Here is a 15,904-nt window from a genome sequence, read left to right on the forward strand (position 1 = left end):
TACCAACATAATAGAAAGAGATCGCACACTTGTAAGACTTGCCCGAATCACCCAACTGCCAAGAATGAATCACCCAACTGCCAAGAACACTCCGACTTATGCAATTCCTTACAGTTTTCAATCTCCATGAAAGAACTGATTGCCTCAGGACCTGGAGAGGAAGATTCTGTAGGAGATTTAAGATGCAAGTAATTTGGAAATGAGATTTTCTCTTTTACCTTTTTTCTTTTTGACTATCTGACCCTTATTGGAGGGAAATAATTCTCTTTGTAGTTTTTTTATCTAGATACTCACATCTTTATCTTCTTTTGATGGTGTTGATATAGAAATTGCTTTTGCACTCACACTATGTACCTACATTGGATGTACCTTTTTAGTCTCATTGACCTACTTATTGTGGTCATTCATTGGATATTAATAAAATGATCTTATCTGTCTTCATGATGTTCTTGCCTCTGCAAAGAAGACAGGTTCTCTATTGCAGATTTTAATCTCTCTACAATGTCTGTTGTTGTCACTCATATTGTACATATGATGAAACCCTTAATCCACAAGGTACAATCTGAGGGGCAACCTCTAGGAAGGTCACCATTGTCACCTTGACAACCTATCCTTTGCACTTTAGGCCAACTCTCCTCCATCTCAAAGGGGGGTGTCCCTACTAGGATTACTAAGACCAAGCAATGAAGCATACACTGAAGTTGAGAGTAGCCTTAGAAAAATGGGGTTTGGTGTTTTTAGGGTTTTTTAGAATAAGTGATAGAGGGAGTTGGAGATTAGTGCTAAATCCAACTAGGGCAATGGAGTCAAGGTGAATCAAATGGCAATGAGGTCAAGAAGAAGCTCTCCGAAAGTTGGCCTATTTTCTTCAAGGATTAGGGCTTGAAAGTTGAGACTATAACCATGAGGATGAATAATCCCTCACCCAATTAAGATAAAAAATGAATTCAAGGCCTACAAGGGAACCTTCAATGACAAACCTTCACCATCCAAAACCAACTATGACTTGATGAATTAGCTAGGGAACCACAAAGAAAAACAATGCATGGTACCAAATAATCACCAAGTCAAAGGAAGAATGAGGACAAACCATAACTTTCTTCCTTCCAAGTAATAAAGTTAGCCTTTAATGGATTGATCTTGAAAGGTCTGTAGAAAACTTGAACATTCCACCATTAATCCTTATGCCCCAAAATAGAACCAAGAAATTCTCATGCAAGGGAAAGTAACAATTCTCCTTCCCAAGGGTATCAATGGGTATGTCATCATAAATAGTGTTTGAGGGGAAGGGAAGACCAATCTCATCCTCATCCTCCTTGTCGGTGTCATAAATGGGAGCACAATCAAATTGAGGACCAACAATTTCCCATTTCTCCCTTTCAATGTGGAAATAATCTTCAATGTCATTTTTCAAGGGGCTAATGGGGTCATCTCTCTCAAGGTTTTCAAAAGAGGATTCATCGGGAGTAATATCCTTGAGAAAGGTAGGGTTGGTCTCAATAAATTCATCCTTCCCAACACAGGTGTCCTCAAAATCATCCTGCCTGTCTTGTAGTCCCCACAAGGACTCATCTTCCTGCTCATCACCAAGGTCCTTGAGGTCATCTTCATCTAGGTTGGTTGACAAGCGGGACCTCTCTTCCTCTCTTTTCTTGACGAACAATGGCTAAGGTATTTGTTACGTGGTTCTGGTAGTATGCTTCTAGGAGGAGAGCATTAGTAGGGTTCTCTTTATATTCACATTTCATCTTATGAAGCTTCACTTCTTCATCATATGAGCAGGAGAAAACTTCATTATAATTATATTCCCTTACTACCTCCCTACATGACCTACTATATTCATCCATTCTTTCTTACGTGATTTGGAAGCTTGCAGGGTCCACCTCTTCGTCATCCTTAGAGGATGTGTTCCTGTTGTTATTGATGAGGTTATCCAGAATATTCACAGCACAGGTTATGTGAGCAAGGTCACGAAGACGACTAGGATCCTCTTCATAAGCACGCCTTATTATGTCAAGTTGTACTTCTTGTGACCTATAAAACCTGAGCATGAATTCCATATCCAAGCTCTCCAACATATCTTGAAAGGATTCTGCATATTCCACCACTTTCCTTTGCAGCTCTTGAATCTCTTGTTTATTGAGCTTTTCAAATATAGGATCGAGAGAAATCTCCATCTTCTACGATTTTGCATATTAAGATTATAATGGAGTTGCCAAGGTGAATTGAGGTGCCTTGATAGATGCTTGCTTCACCCTACAAGCATTAACTTTAATGCTCAATGAAGAACTAGGGCTTCGTTCTTCCAGTGGAGTCACCAATAATGATATGTCAATATGTCATATGGGGAACAAAACACACGCTTCGTGTCCCCGATAACGATGCCAGAAATGTTACCACTCAAACAAGCAGGGGACCTAAGGGGTTCCTAAGAGGGCAACTTCTAGGTTAAGGGCAACTGTGGAGGCTTAGCCCACTGTCACCACAACTAAGTCTCCTTGCTCTTTACGAACTTTCGCCGATGGGAGGAGTCCCGGTAGTGTAGGGATTCACTTGTAAAGTATATGTCAATGGATAGGTGAGAAGTGACCCTGAAAACCCTTTCCCAAGAATGGAGTGAAGAATGGAGCTTGCTTACTCTTTAAGCAAGGGACTTGGTCCACCAGGGGTAAGGGGTGAGGATTGGAGGGTCGAGGGAGAAAGGATCAACTTATGAACAAGTTTCTCACTCCCTATAATCCTTGGGAAACTTGGATTCCCAAATGGTTTGTGACAAATAGTCTTTATTGAGAAGTGGGACCACACAGGGCCAAGTGGACCCAGCCCAGGTTCGGGGATGGCATGTAGCAACCAATGATGTTCCTATCTTGAACAAGGTGAGGGGAAAGGACCAAACAAGAATACTTTCTTCAAAAGGTCGAATTGATCCTATTGAGGTCTAACATTGGGGATGCCTAGACACAATTCGATCCTAGAGCTAGGGCTTGAGATTCCCGGAGATTCCACTGTTAGAATTGCCTCAAATTTGGAGGAGAGGGAGGGGGCCCAACAACGCAGTAGCCTATAGGAGATTGAATTTTTTCCTTAGGTCAATTCCCGGGAAATTGATGCCCTAGGTGACCTAATGGGGCTAGACTTGGGGAAAAAGGGGAAAATGGTTAAAAGAGGGTTAAAATGATCACCCTTTTTGAGGGATCAATGCCTAGTTCACTTGGGGATATGGAGTCAAGGATAATGATGAGTAAGAACTTGGTTTCTTGATCAAGGAGGCCTAAAAAGTCATCTTCGTCCAAGGAAAAGTGACCTTCAAGCATTTATACTTCAAAGCAAATGATGCAAGCTTCTCGAGATAAATAAATCTCTAGGACATTTCATTCATATAACATTGGCCCATACATTAAATTAGCTAAAACATGCTCAATTCCACATTTCGATAATGCAACAACTAGCCCTAATTTTAGCAGTATGCAACAACAAGAATAATAGCATCAAAATTTACTTACAACGTTATAGAGTATATCCAACCAACATTTCGTTTGCTCAATAAAGCTCCAAGACAAGAGAAATAGCCCAAATCCATACATCAAAATTCATCCATCTCCAAAAATATCCACCAAGGAAAAAGTGCGAAAATTCTCTATGATTAGAGAGATCCCAAGTCAAGTGATGATACAAATGAGTGTATCTAACATCAATATATAGCCTCCTAAGGAGTTCGAATTAGCCTATGGGCCTACATTAGCCCCTAATGATAAAATAATGTGCAAATAAAACCCCTATTGGTGACAAGCCCACCAAACTAGCTCGTAAGTGTAAAAATAAGCCTCACAAGGGGCCAAATAATAATATGTGCATGTCGTAGGGCCCTCTAAAGGCTCAATAATATCCTGAAGTGCCATATTGAGGAATAAATTCCTTGGAATATGATGGACAAGGGGGTGGCCCCTTGTTCTCCAAGTAGTAGATTTGTGATTCTCCCATTGTTATGAGGGCACATAGATGACCCCATGGGTCTCCATATGAATCGAAGATCCTCTGCAAGGGTCCAAGTGGTGGAATGAATGTTGCCATGACCTCGTACAAGTCCTAGGACACCTGTCAAGAGTGTGGGGCTCCTGTGGGGGCCTGCTAGGCATAATGTACCAAGCATATCATCATCATCCCAAAAGTGGATCATTGGTAATCTGTGAGCATCCATGAAGATCTGTGGAGTAATGTCCATTGCTGTGGAGGACCATGGCTCTCTATGCACACCCTACATGTGCCAATGTAGATCTCTGGGGGTTAGGATCCCATATAGGGAAACCAAACCCAAATGGAAACCACCTGTAATCCTGCATAAGATCCAATGCATCCCTTAGGCTTCTAGTACAACCAATCATTAAAATAATTGGGTAAAAAGCTTACAAATCATGGATAACAACATGGGCACTTCATAATGGCATGCCCTTCTGTAATGGGCTTTGGCATGTGCTAGTGTCTCCAAGCTCCAAAGGGGGTTAGCCAAGTACCTTATTAGGTGGTTTCAACCCTTAAAGGGGATAGTATGTCCAAGGTACATCCCTCTAATGGGGGTGGCAAGTGACAAATAAGTGTAATGGGATAGGGAATGAGAGGGGCAATCCTGGGCCACATAGTGGGGCATAGGGGTAGCTAGATAAGGGGAAGCCCACACTTGGGTATGTAATGTATAAGAGGGAGCAATCGTGGTACATGAGGTGCCTCGACCTTGATTTTTCCACCCTTCTTCATATACCTTTTACCTTTTATGAATTTTCTTTAATTAACTGCTCGGGGCTCAAAGGACAAGAGCATGATGTGTAAGATATAGCAGTGATTACCCCTTTTTAGGTAGGGCGGTTCATTGCCCTCTAGGGGTTGAGACAATCATGGGTTCCTAAATGATAAAAGAGGCTCATCTAGGGCCTATGGAACCAGGGTGATGGCCAATGATTGGGGTAGAGCTCATGTAATGGCTTTTGCCCACATGCTAATTATTTTTGTCCTGGCCATATTTTGCATTTTGTGGTACAATTTCCTGTTAAATGTGGTCATTTATGCTTTTCACTTTTTCTTTTAATTGCTTCAACCTCCGGGGCATCATTCTAGGCCTGACCCAAGGTGGGGGCAAGGGGATAGGGAGGCTAGCCCTATGTGGACCCAGAATGGGAATGTGGACCTAGGTGGGAGAAAAGATGAATGGGGGTATAGTGAGTGGATAGGGAGTAATATGTGCAGATAAAGGAGCGGGACCATGCACCCAAAGTCGGGGTTTCCCAAGTAGTACCACCCTAGAACCAAATGGTCAATAAAGGAGATCCCATGGGACTAAGATCCAAGGGTAACAACCAAAAGAGATCAAGGGGACAGGAGCACAAACTAAGCCCACTCTTTCCGCCAAATCCCCCCATCAATCCATACCCAGAAGTATCCATGATAAGTAAACCCAATACTCAATTACCAAATGACAAGACATACCTTTAGATTTGGGAGGCCCACCTTCAAACATACGATCAATACAGGTGGGTGAGGGACCACATGGCTAGCTCAGGTGGCAGAGAAATGGCACAACGAGCTAGTAGGAGGCATCAAGGGGTTGCTGGCTGCCGGCTGAGGCTCATCATGGAGAAAAATTTCTCTTGGGGATATCACCCACAAAGTGGTGGGTAACAGGGCCTTCATGTGAAATATTCTTGCAGAAAAGCTGGTGATAGAATGCGTAGGTTCCTGCAGAGAAGTAACAGTTTGTCTCTTGAGAACTTGAGATAGGTGCAAACATTGGAGCTTGAATTCAGGTCTCATGAATGATCCACCAATCCATTAGTTACACAAAATCTAACATGAGGATACTAATCAGGGCAAAGGCCTGAATGGGCTTCCTTGATCAAATGACCAAATTAGCAAAAACCATTTAGCCAAGGAAAAATTTCTCTTGGGGATATCGCCCACAAAGTGGTGGGTAACAGGGCCTTCATGTGAAATATTCTTGCAGAAAAGCTGGTGATAGAATGCGTAGGTTCCTGCAGAGAAGTAACAGTTTGTCTCTTGAGAACTTGAGATAGGTGCAAACATTGGAGCTTGAATTCAGGTCTCATGAATGATCCACCAATCCATTAGTTACACAAAATCTAACATGAGGATACTAATCAGGGCAAATGACTGAATGGGCTTCCTTGATCAAATGACCAAATTAGCAAAAACCATTTAGCCAAGGCTCCATCCCTTTGATGAAATTCCATATGTGCAACCTTTGTACAAACTGGTGGATAACAGGGTGTACGTGGATGGTGACCATTTATATAGTTGACTACTTCTCTGTCTCGCCTCTCGAGGGCTTTTGCTGAAACCATCATTTTAGTCCATAGAGTGGATGATTGGTGGTTTCTAACTTTCTATTAGGTGTTTATGGTAGGTTTCTATCCAATGTTTGTGCTCTGTTGTCTCTGCTCAGATTTCAGTGAAAGCAGTGCAAAATTTTTGCAGGTATTGCTCGTTTATAGTGGTGTCTCTCTCTGTATCTCTTCAGGGGACTCAGCAGTAGGCTTCTATTCAACATTCATTCTCTGTTATGGGTATTGCTTGATTATGGCAGCTTCTCAGTGTTTGGTGGCATATCTTCAGGTGAACTAGTGGATGGTGGACGATGAATTAGCATCCATGACACCTACTCCACAGTAAGAAGGGCTTCTTAGGACTATGGTAACTCCTGTTCAACCTAGCTTCTGGCCAGTTTAAGGCAAGGGTTCGGTCTTGGATTTTCTGAACTTAATTACTAGAATGGATAGTACGGATGTGCTCAACCTGATACGACAGTACTCTCTTCTTGTTCCACTGCATTTTGGTTACTTTGTGGCATGTGGGTATCTTAGCCCTATGTGGGTAGTGGTGCATTATTATGTGGGGTTTCTTGTTTTAAGGCTGCTTTTTGGCATTAGGATTTTTGAAATGTCAGTTTGTATTTGGGTTTTTCCCCTGGTGTTTGGTTTGTCTCTGGATGCAGTTTGAACTTTAAAGCTCAAGCTAAATTTCATGCACTTCAGTGTTCATCTTTGGAAGGTTTAAAACTTTAAAACATTAGGGCTCATGTCTTTTACTGTATGCACCTTGGTACTTCTATATTTTTGAATGTTGTTTTTGATGCAGATGCACAATGTACACCTTTTATTATCTCAGGGAAACTCAAGGGAAATTTCTCCACATTCGTGGATGGCATCCCTGGTAAAATTGTCAATACAGAATAGTAAGCTTCACTCATGGGTATTCAAACTGGGCACCTGCCAGTGCAGAGCTAGCTACCAAATGCCCAACATCATTAGCAACAATTGGTTATAACTTATCATATATGTATATATAAGACTTATGTTATATATAAATATATGATTAAAGTTATATATGCTCTTTACCTTTTGAATCACATAAATATATCAAATTTAGAATTTGAGTGTCAAAATCTGTGTTAAACTTCTACATACACATATAGAATTTAGAATTCTTGAGATAAAATCTGTTAACCATCGAGCAAGCTTAGTTATGTTGGAAAACATGCATTGATCCTTGCATATTCCGGTGAATGGACAAGCCGCAATGTACATTGAACAGCCATTCTAATGCAGAGGAGTTAGTACATATACAGAGCAGTAAGCATTGATGCTGAAGAAAAACGGCATACTTTCTATAGTAGTGGCCATTTTTAGAAGAAAAAATGCCAATAATAATTAATACACGGCAGCTTGGCTCTCACACAAGTAAGAGACGCATTTTCTTTTTTATTCTCATTAATATTTGGCAATTTATCTCTGCTTTTGATATTTGTTTAATTTCAAACTTGTATCATCAAATCCAGTGAATCATGTGACTTAACCTTTTGATTATGTTAAATTTACTCCATTATTTATTCAGTATAAATTTTGATTACTGTTTACACACTCATTGTTTATATCCTTTTGATATTTCTAGATTGCCAGTTTAAAGTACTTTACTGGGTCTATTTATTCATTTGCCATTTAATTTTTGTTTGCAGGTGTTGCACGTGTATTTTTTGGATCTGATTTCATAACAGTAACAAAATCAGAGGAGGTTTCATGGGATATTTTGAAGCCTGAAATCTTTGCAGCAATCATGGATTTTTATTCATCAGGAAAACCACTGTTTTTGGACTCTAAATCAGGAGCTCCTACAGACACCACCATTAATGAGGTAAATTGCGGTCATAAACATGACTTTAAATACATCATTTAGAATAAATATAACATATTTTTCCTGGTGAACAAAATTTCCTTTAGTTTTGCTTCCCATATTTTGATGCTTCACTCAGTATTTTTTGCTTTGTATTGAGATGTCTTTAAGTTTTTGATCAAGGATATCTGCGTTAGTTTTTTAAGTTCATAACATAAATGATAAATCTGATGTTCAAAGACAAAATCTTCTATTGCAGTATTGGAAAAAAAATATCAAACACTAAACACATATGACAGTTATAATAAACTTTGGAAACTTAGACAAGAAAAAGTAAAACTCCAATTCACTTTATTTAAAGTTGCAATTCAGAAGTTACTCAACAGGGGAGCCAATGACTTGCTGTAAAGCATTCTCAAGTGTTTGTCAACCATCTCTTCAGTGACAGCAATCTCATTTTTCTCCCATTCTGCTCTATATGCTACTCATACATAATCTCATATGAATGTGATCATCATTTTTCATTCACGATAAATCTGCACCCCAATTCTCATCGATATACTTAGAATGGAGAAACTGGTGAGAATTAATCTACTTGATGTGGTCACGTGTCAGATATTAGCTTTATTTTATAAAGTTAAAATTGACTTTTACTTTATAATGATTAAAAGGTGACTTTAAGTTGTGTCAATGAGAGATTAAGTTACAACTGTTGGCCTCAAGTGGGCATCGCTCACTTCGATGATAAAAGCAAAGTTATAAAAGCAAATCTAAAGAGAGGAAGAGAAATGCATTGCACGAACAAGTGAGGATTTGAGCTGAAGAGGAAGAGGGAAAAAGATTGCAAGTAGGACAAAATTACAGGGGCAGCAAGGGGGGCAAGCTAGGGCATGCATTGGAAGGCAGCCCATACACAGATTTTGGGCATGCAGTTCTAAGTAGCAGAGAAGCATTTTCAGGCAGCGGGAAGCAACGACTTGCCGTATTATACCATATGGATTCCGTACCACCCATACAGTCATATGGATAGGGCGTACAGGCCTCTAAAACCGCATTGTGCAGAGCTGTTTTGGCGCACAGATCAAGGCAGATTTCTATGGGTGAATATCTCATATTTTCGAGCCATGTACAGGTTCATAAATTGCTGTAATAATTTCCAGATTTATTTTCTCTATGAGATGAAATAAAAGAATCATTTGTTTGCTGGTTTTCCCCATTGGGGTTTCCAGGGTAAATCACTGTCAAATTTTCTGTGTAAATGGTTTCTATTTCTGTTGCATTTTAAAGTTAGTAAACTTAGTGTATTGCTGTTCATAAAAACATATATGATTTTTTTTTTTTTATTTTCTGAGTTTAAAAATCTGGGTATAAATTTTTATTAGAATAGTATATTAGATCTGGCTTCAAAAAAAACTAACATGGCATCGGAGCTGTCTCTGAAAGAGAAACCAAGTTTTTTGACACAAGGGTTTATAGGTGTGGACTACTGTGAGAGCAGTTCTCTTCTTTATCAAAGAAAAGTTGTTTTTGTTGAGTTTGTAACACGGGCAGGTTCTTCTGCACTAGCCTTGTGTCTAGGCGTGCAGAAGTCACCCACATATCACCTTAGAATATTTGGTGATGTAGCTTAACCTAAGTTAAAACTTAGAAAAAAACACATAATTATATGTTGGCTTATTGAGCTAAAATAAAAACGTAGATAAAGTAAATTATTTACTTTAATGATTAAGTTTTAATCTTAGCCATCGATTTGAAGTGAGGCAGGATCTAATCTCGACCGTCCATACTTTGAGATTAGGGTTAGGGTTAGGATTAGGGTTTTGGATCAATGTAAAGTTATAAAAGCAAGGCTAAGGTGAGGAGAAGACACAATGGTAGCACGAGATTGAGAGAGACTTCTCAATGAACATGTGCTGGCTCTGAGAGAATTTAGTGAGGTTGGTGATCAATTTTGTATTTTCTCAGTTGGGCCATTATCCTTGGTATGGGAGCCCAAGTAGGTTTTGTGATTAATTTTTTAATGAAGAACTGTTGACTGGGTAGAAACCCATTTATGTGTGTTATTCAGATCGAGTAATTTTTTTGCTTCCGCTATATTTTTTTGTGTTAGGAATTTGGCCGTGCATTTGTTACGTTAATAAATGTTGGGAAATGAATACCGGGTGTTGGGTTTGGAAAGTCTAACATGGTATTAGGGCCAAAACTCTGAATCAATCTCAAAATTACAGGTGTGGGTTCGTATCATATCACTGGGGCTAGGGTGGCTGGGATCACATGAACGAGATTTTTTTTTAACGATTTTTTTGAGTCGAGGAAAATAAAAGAAAATATGATTCAAAAAGTGTGGAAATAAAAAAGGGGGTTCAATTTCTTTTTGATAAATAGTAAAAAAATAAAAAGAACGTGATGTCGTAGTGGGTGGTCGACAACCCACTAGTCGCCAACAGCAGTGACGGGGGCCGGCTACCACAGGCAAACCGCAGACCAATCGACCAATGCAGCACCACAGTAGGGGTGGTTGAGCACAAGCATGATATAGCAGATCGGGTCGAGAATTTTGGTCGTGGGCAAAAAACATACAACAAAAGGGGGACATCTCAGGAGGCAAATTGACTAGCTATCGACAGTGATCGATAGTATGCGGAGTTGAGGAGTTCCAGAGGAGGTCGACAGTACGCTGAGTGGCCAACAGGCCAATTGTAGTGCCAGGTCGAAAGGGCAGTGACTGAGCACGATTAGGGATAGGCGGTGTTTGGAATCTGTGGGCCGAGACAACAAGGCATTGCCGTGGGGTAGGAAACGTGGACGAGCCAGAGGTCACATGGGCAAAGATTCGCTGGGTCGAGACAACACCACTGCGAACTCGCTGACCAGTGTGACTGCAGCGTGAGATTTTGTTAGCTGAGCATAATTAGACAAGACAGGAAAAGGGTGGACGAGCCATTGCCATTAGCAATCTGAGTAGGTAAGTCGTTGAGAAAGTCAGTGGAGCGTTATAAGGAAATTCGCATACAACCAAAGTCGATATCGTAGAGATCAGAGCGATGACAACAAAGGAGATCCGATTAGGGGTCAGATCAATGCTGTGCAGGTGAAGGGATTTGTCGGCGACAACTAACACAACTTGCAACAGGGTAGTGTAGAGGTACAAGCATTAATTTTTTGTTGTTGTTGCTAGACTATTGAAGTGTCTGGGCAGCACTCGCGATTTCTGGGCAGGGAGCAAGAAGGCTCCGAGTAGCTTCAGGAAGTGTGAAAGAAGCTTCGAGCAGCGTGCGGCAAGTGAGAAAACTATTGTAGGTCAGGTTGACAGAGATGGCTACTGGGCTATGTTACGAGCGTAGGTTGGACGGGGAAGGAAATTTCAACCCGTGGAAGGAGTTGATTGTTTTGTTATTTGAGGAGCAGGAGTTGTGGGACATCGTGGAAATGACTATCCCAATTCTTGCAGATCCTCTGCAGTTGGCTGAGTTTAATAAGAAGAACGTGAAGGCCAAGAGAATAATCCTGGACTCCATTAGAGACCATGTTATACCTCATGTGATGGGGAAGAAGTATGCCTATGAGATGTGGGCATCCTTAACCAAGTTGTACCAGAGTACAAACCAAAACAAGAAGATGGTGTTGAAGGAGAAATTGAGAAACGTCAAGATGTCTAAAACTGACACAATTGCATCATACCTAACTAGGATCACTCAAATTAGAGATGATTTGGTAGTAGCGGGGGAAACTATTGATAATGAAGAGTTGGTCAGATCAACCTTTAGTGAATTTCCTTCGAAGTGGGATGCCTTTGTTGATGGGATCGTTGCATGGGAGAATCTGCCTAGTTGGGATAGATGATGGGACGATTTTGTATAGGAAGAGGCAAGGAGACGTTCCAAAGCTACAGGCCAGGATCATGGTAAGGTTGATGAAGAGAATTTTTCTCTTGCTGTAAAGGGCAAAGGTAAAGTAAAGGGAAGTGGTGAATCTCCTTCCATGAAGGACATGAGCAAAGTGAAGTGCGTGTCACAAGACCAGTCATTGTGCGAGCCAGTGTCCATACAAGGAGGAGGAGGATTAGGTGGCTGCATCAACATCAACATCAACTGAGATTGATGACTTTACGAAGAAATTTGAGAAGGACTTTTCTCTAGTTTCTCGTGTTTCTGACAGCAATACTGTTGTGTATGAGGATAACGAGTTATGGCTAGTGGATAGTAGAGCTTCCAGTCACATGATGGGAATGAGGTTAGTGTGCCGCGGTGTTTCATAGATAGGCTCAGACTATACTGTGTTTAGTAGGACTTGTACCATGCATGTAGTCAAGGGGGTTGGATGTGTCATATTCCAGCTAGAGTTAAAAGGATTTCTAGAGGTGACAGGGATGTTATTTTCTCTAGGATTGATGGTACATGTGCTCTCAGTATCAACCTTAGAGGATGTGGGATAGAGAGTTTTGTTCTGGGATGGACAAGTGCTTCTATATTTGGAGGGAGCGACTTTGGATGTAGCTGTAATGCTTGGCATCATACAGGGGCAGTCATATAGGTTGCTGGGACAACCTGTGGATATATCCGAGGGGATCTTGGATATAGGAGTTAGTTGTTGAGAGGGAGCAGGTGGCAAGGAAGAGTGATTCTTTAGGTACTGCCAGGAGCCTCAGCTGGTATGATATGACATTGGTGGATGCTTTGGAGTAGGATCCTTAGAGCATGGTTGGATGTGATAGGTTCTTAGCTCAAGTTTCACATCAGGTAGCAAGTCAGGCTTCAGTGTTAAAGGGAGCAACTGTAGATATTAAAATGGGCTTGGAGACAAATCCAGGTGGAGGGGGTACTTCCAGGAGTACCTCCCTTGCTAAGAGGGAGCGTTGAGTTTGTAGTTTGGGCATGTACTTCCGCACTGGCCTTATGTCTAGGTGTGCAAAAGTCGCCCACATATCTCCTTAGAATATTTGATGATGTAACTTAGCCTAAGTTTAAACTTAGGAAAAAGTACATAATTATATGTTGGCTTATTGAGCTAAATAAAAACTTAGATAAAGTAAATTATTTACTTTAGTGATTAAGTTTTCATCTTAGCTGTCGATCTCAAGTGAGGCAAGATATAATCTCGACCGTCCATCACTTTGAGGTTAGGGTTAGGGTTTTGGCTCAATGTAAAGTTATAAAAGTGAGGCTAAGGTGAGGACCAATTGCAAGGGCTTGGGGAAGTAATTTCCGATTCAGAAATGACTACTTGTGTACTAAATGCTTTGCCACTTGAATGGAGCAGTTTTGCAACTAGTGTCTACTCTAGAAAAGATACTACTCCCTTTGATGAAATATGGGCTCAATGTATCTTGGAAGAAACAAGGATAAAGGCAAAGAATGACACCACATCAAATGAAAAGTCTCAAGCCTTTGTTGTAAAATACAAGAAGAAGAAAGGGAGGTTTGAGAAGTCCAAAGGAAAACAAGATATGTCTAAAATACAATGCTATGGATGCAATGCATATGGACATTTTAAGAGGGATTGTCCAAACAATCCTCAGAACAAGAAAAACAACAAAAGGAAGGAGAGAAGTGAAGCTCACACAGCTGAAGAAAAGGAAGAACCTGAGAAGAAGTCGAAAGGTGAAGATCCCAAAGATCTATACTATTGAAGAAAGCTCTATCTCTATGAGGTTCATTTACAATTTGTCTTTCCTTTATTAGAAAGTAGAAGTTAGAGTAAGCATGCATAATTGCATTCTCTAGAAGAAGTCTTGATTTTTGTAAAGAATGGCATCATAGAAGGAAGCATATGATAGTAGAATATTTAGAGTCTACATGATAAATTTGCTTTGGTAGAAGTCATCTAGCTGGCAAGAATGAGAAGATTGGGATCATCTTACACATCATAGTTCATCCAAGCATCTTCTAACATAATGTTAGAGGTAGTCATCTTGCAAGAAGGATCACCAGGATCCTCCAATGAAAACCATCATTTAGGGAAGGTTCTTGGAAGAAACATTATGACATGACTATTATACTCCACCTAGTATGGAAACAATAGTCTTGAAGGATGAACACCAGGATCCTCCAATGAAAACCATCATTTAGGGAAGGTTCTTGGAAGAAACATTATGACATGACTATTATACTCCACCTAGTATGGAAACAATAGTCTTGAAGGATGAAGGGATGCAGATGGTTAAGTTGCAGTATGAAAGGCATAATTGAAGTCTTTCTCCTCTTAAAGAAGGAAGCTTATCTTCGATAAGGATAAAAGCAAGCTCATTCAAAAGAAGGACAACTAGATGGTTATATGGAAGAAAAGGTATGCATGTTGTTAGTAACTCTTCTCTAGAAGGTAGAATTCATGTCTACAAGAATCTTGCAGAAAGAGTTGGTCATAAACACAAGCATGGGAAGTCTTCCATGTGGTTACTCGATGCTTAAGAAGTTGGTATGCTTTGGAATGGTTAAGATCAAGACTCTCCCATAAGATAGCATGATATTGATCAATATCAAATATGGTGTCCTATAGAAAGGAAGAGAGTTGATAATGATAACTCCAAGGAAGCAGATATTGCAACTTGTTCCATGGGCACTTTGATCTAAAGTGAAAGCATGGAGAAGGATTTTTGAACTATATGGAGATAGACCATGCAGAAGGATGTTGATCTCAAAGGAAACAAGTAAAGCAAAATCTAATATTTTGACAAGAGGCCATCATGATAAGGTATTTATGATATTGATGTTTTGGGTATTAGTTATCTAGTTGGAATATGGTTTTGCTACTTGGAATATGTGAAAATTTCTGAATCTACACATTAGAAATCCTACTGTAATCCCTGGTTTATCATCTCCTACTTGTTCTTTACATTCAACAAGTTATTTAATTACTTAAACAACAATGAAAACACTATTGCAGCCTACACATACATATAGATCATGAACTGAAATACATTGAGACAATCACACAAGGGACACCGTTATTTTTGGACAATCGTCACCGGAAAAACCCTTTGCGGGAAAACCGATGCAACATATAGAGGGTTTGTATTATTAAGCAGATTTCTGAATACAACTAGGGTGCCAAATCCGGCTCACCCAACAGAGAATAAACCTGGCAGAAGTACCTCTATTCGGAGACAGATATTTTGGCAATCCAGCAACTGGATGATCAAACTCCACAAATGACAACTGCTGTTCCCACTGCTGGGCAGCGATGCCTGCTCCAAGCTCTGCGTTGGAATTGCGTCACCTCCTCTAGGAGTTGCGTCACCCTCCCAGTGAGCCTCCCTTGCTCAGAAGTTAATACGCTGAACTGCTGCTCTCTCTACCCCACAGAAAACCCCAACGCTGCCTCTAAGGGACTGCATTAGCCCCTCTAGCTTCTGTGTCACCCTCTCCGGAGTTGCGCTTTCTCTCCTGCTGCTGCTTTTCCTCTCTGCTATGTATTCTCGGCCTTGGACTGAAGTCCCTCTGCCGAACTGCCCCTCCCACTGCAACTTAGACCGCTTAGCTTGACTTTCTCAACAAACCATGTCCCAGAAAAATCGAACTCTTTGATCTCTTGGTGTATCTCCAACTGACCCTCAAGCCTCCTCTTATACTTTTCTTGTTGATGAATCAACGACCGTGATCTAATCTCTAATCAACGACTAATATTAAAACAACTTGATCCTCGTCACTTAGAACCTTCTCACCCATATTTTTATTAATACACATTAATATTTTTCTTTTCCTAAGTTTAGACTTAGGAACTCATTAAAACT

General features: G+C 40.4%; 1 protein-coding gene across 1 annotated transcript in view; it reads left to right on the plus strand.

The window, feature by feature from the left end:
* LOC149204304 (nifU-like protein 4, mitochondrial) overlaps window positions 1–15,904 on the plus strand; it is a 186,005-nt gene that overhangs the window by 44,508 nt on the left and 125,593 nt on the right. Inside the window, exon 3 of the mRNA XM_089394684.1 lies at window positions 8,021–8,196. Coding sequence (XP_089250810.1) covers window positions 8,021–8,196 — 176 coding nt within the window. The remainder of the gene's footprint in view (window positions 1–8,020; window positions 8,197–15,904) is intronic.

The sequence above is a fragment of the Pinus tabuliformis genome, chromosome 1_2 (assembly GCF_031772625.1).
Source record: "Pinus tabuliformis cultivar Carrire ecotype Pingquan chromosome 1_2, CPIR1, whole genome shotgun sequence".
Classification (NCBI taxonomy): Eukaryota; Viridiplantae; Streptophyta; class Pinopsida; order Pinales; family Pinaceae; genus Pinus; species Pinus tabuliformis.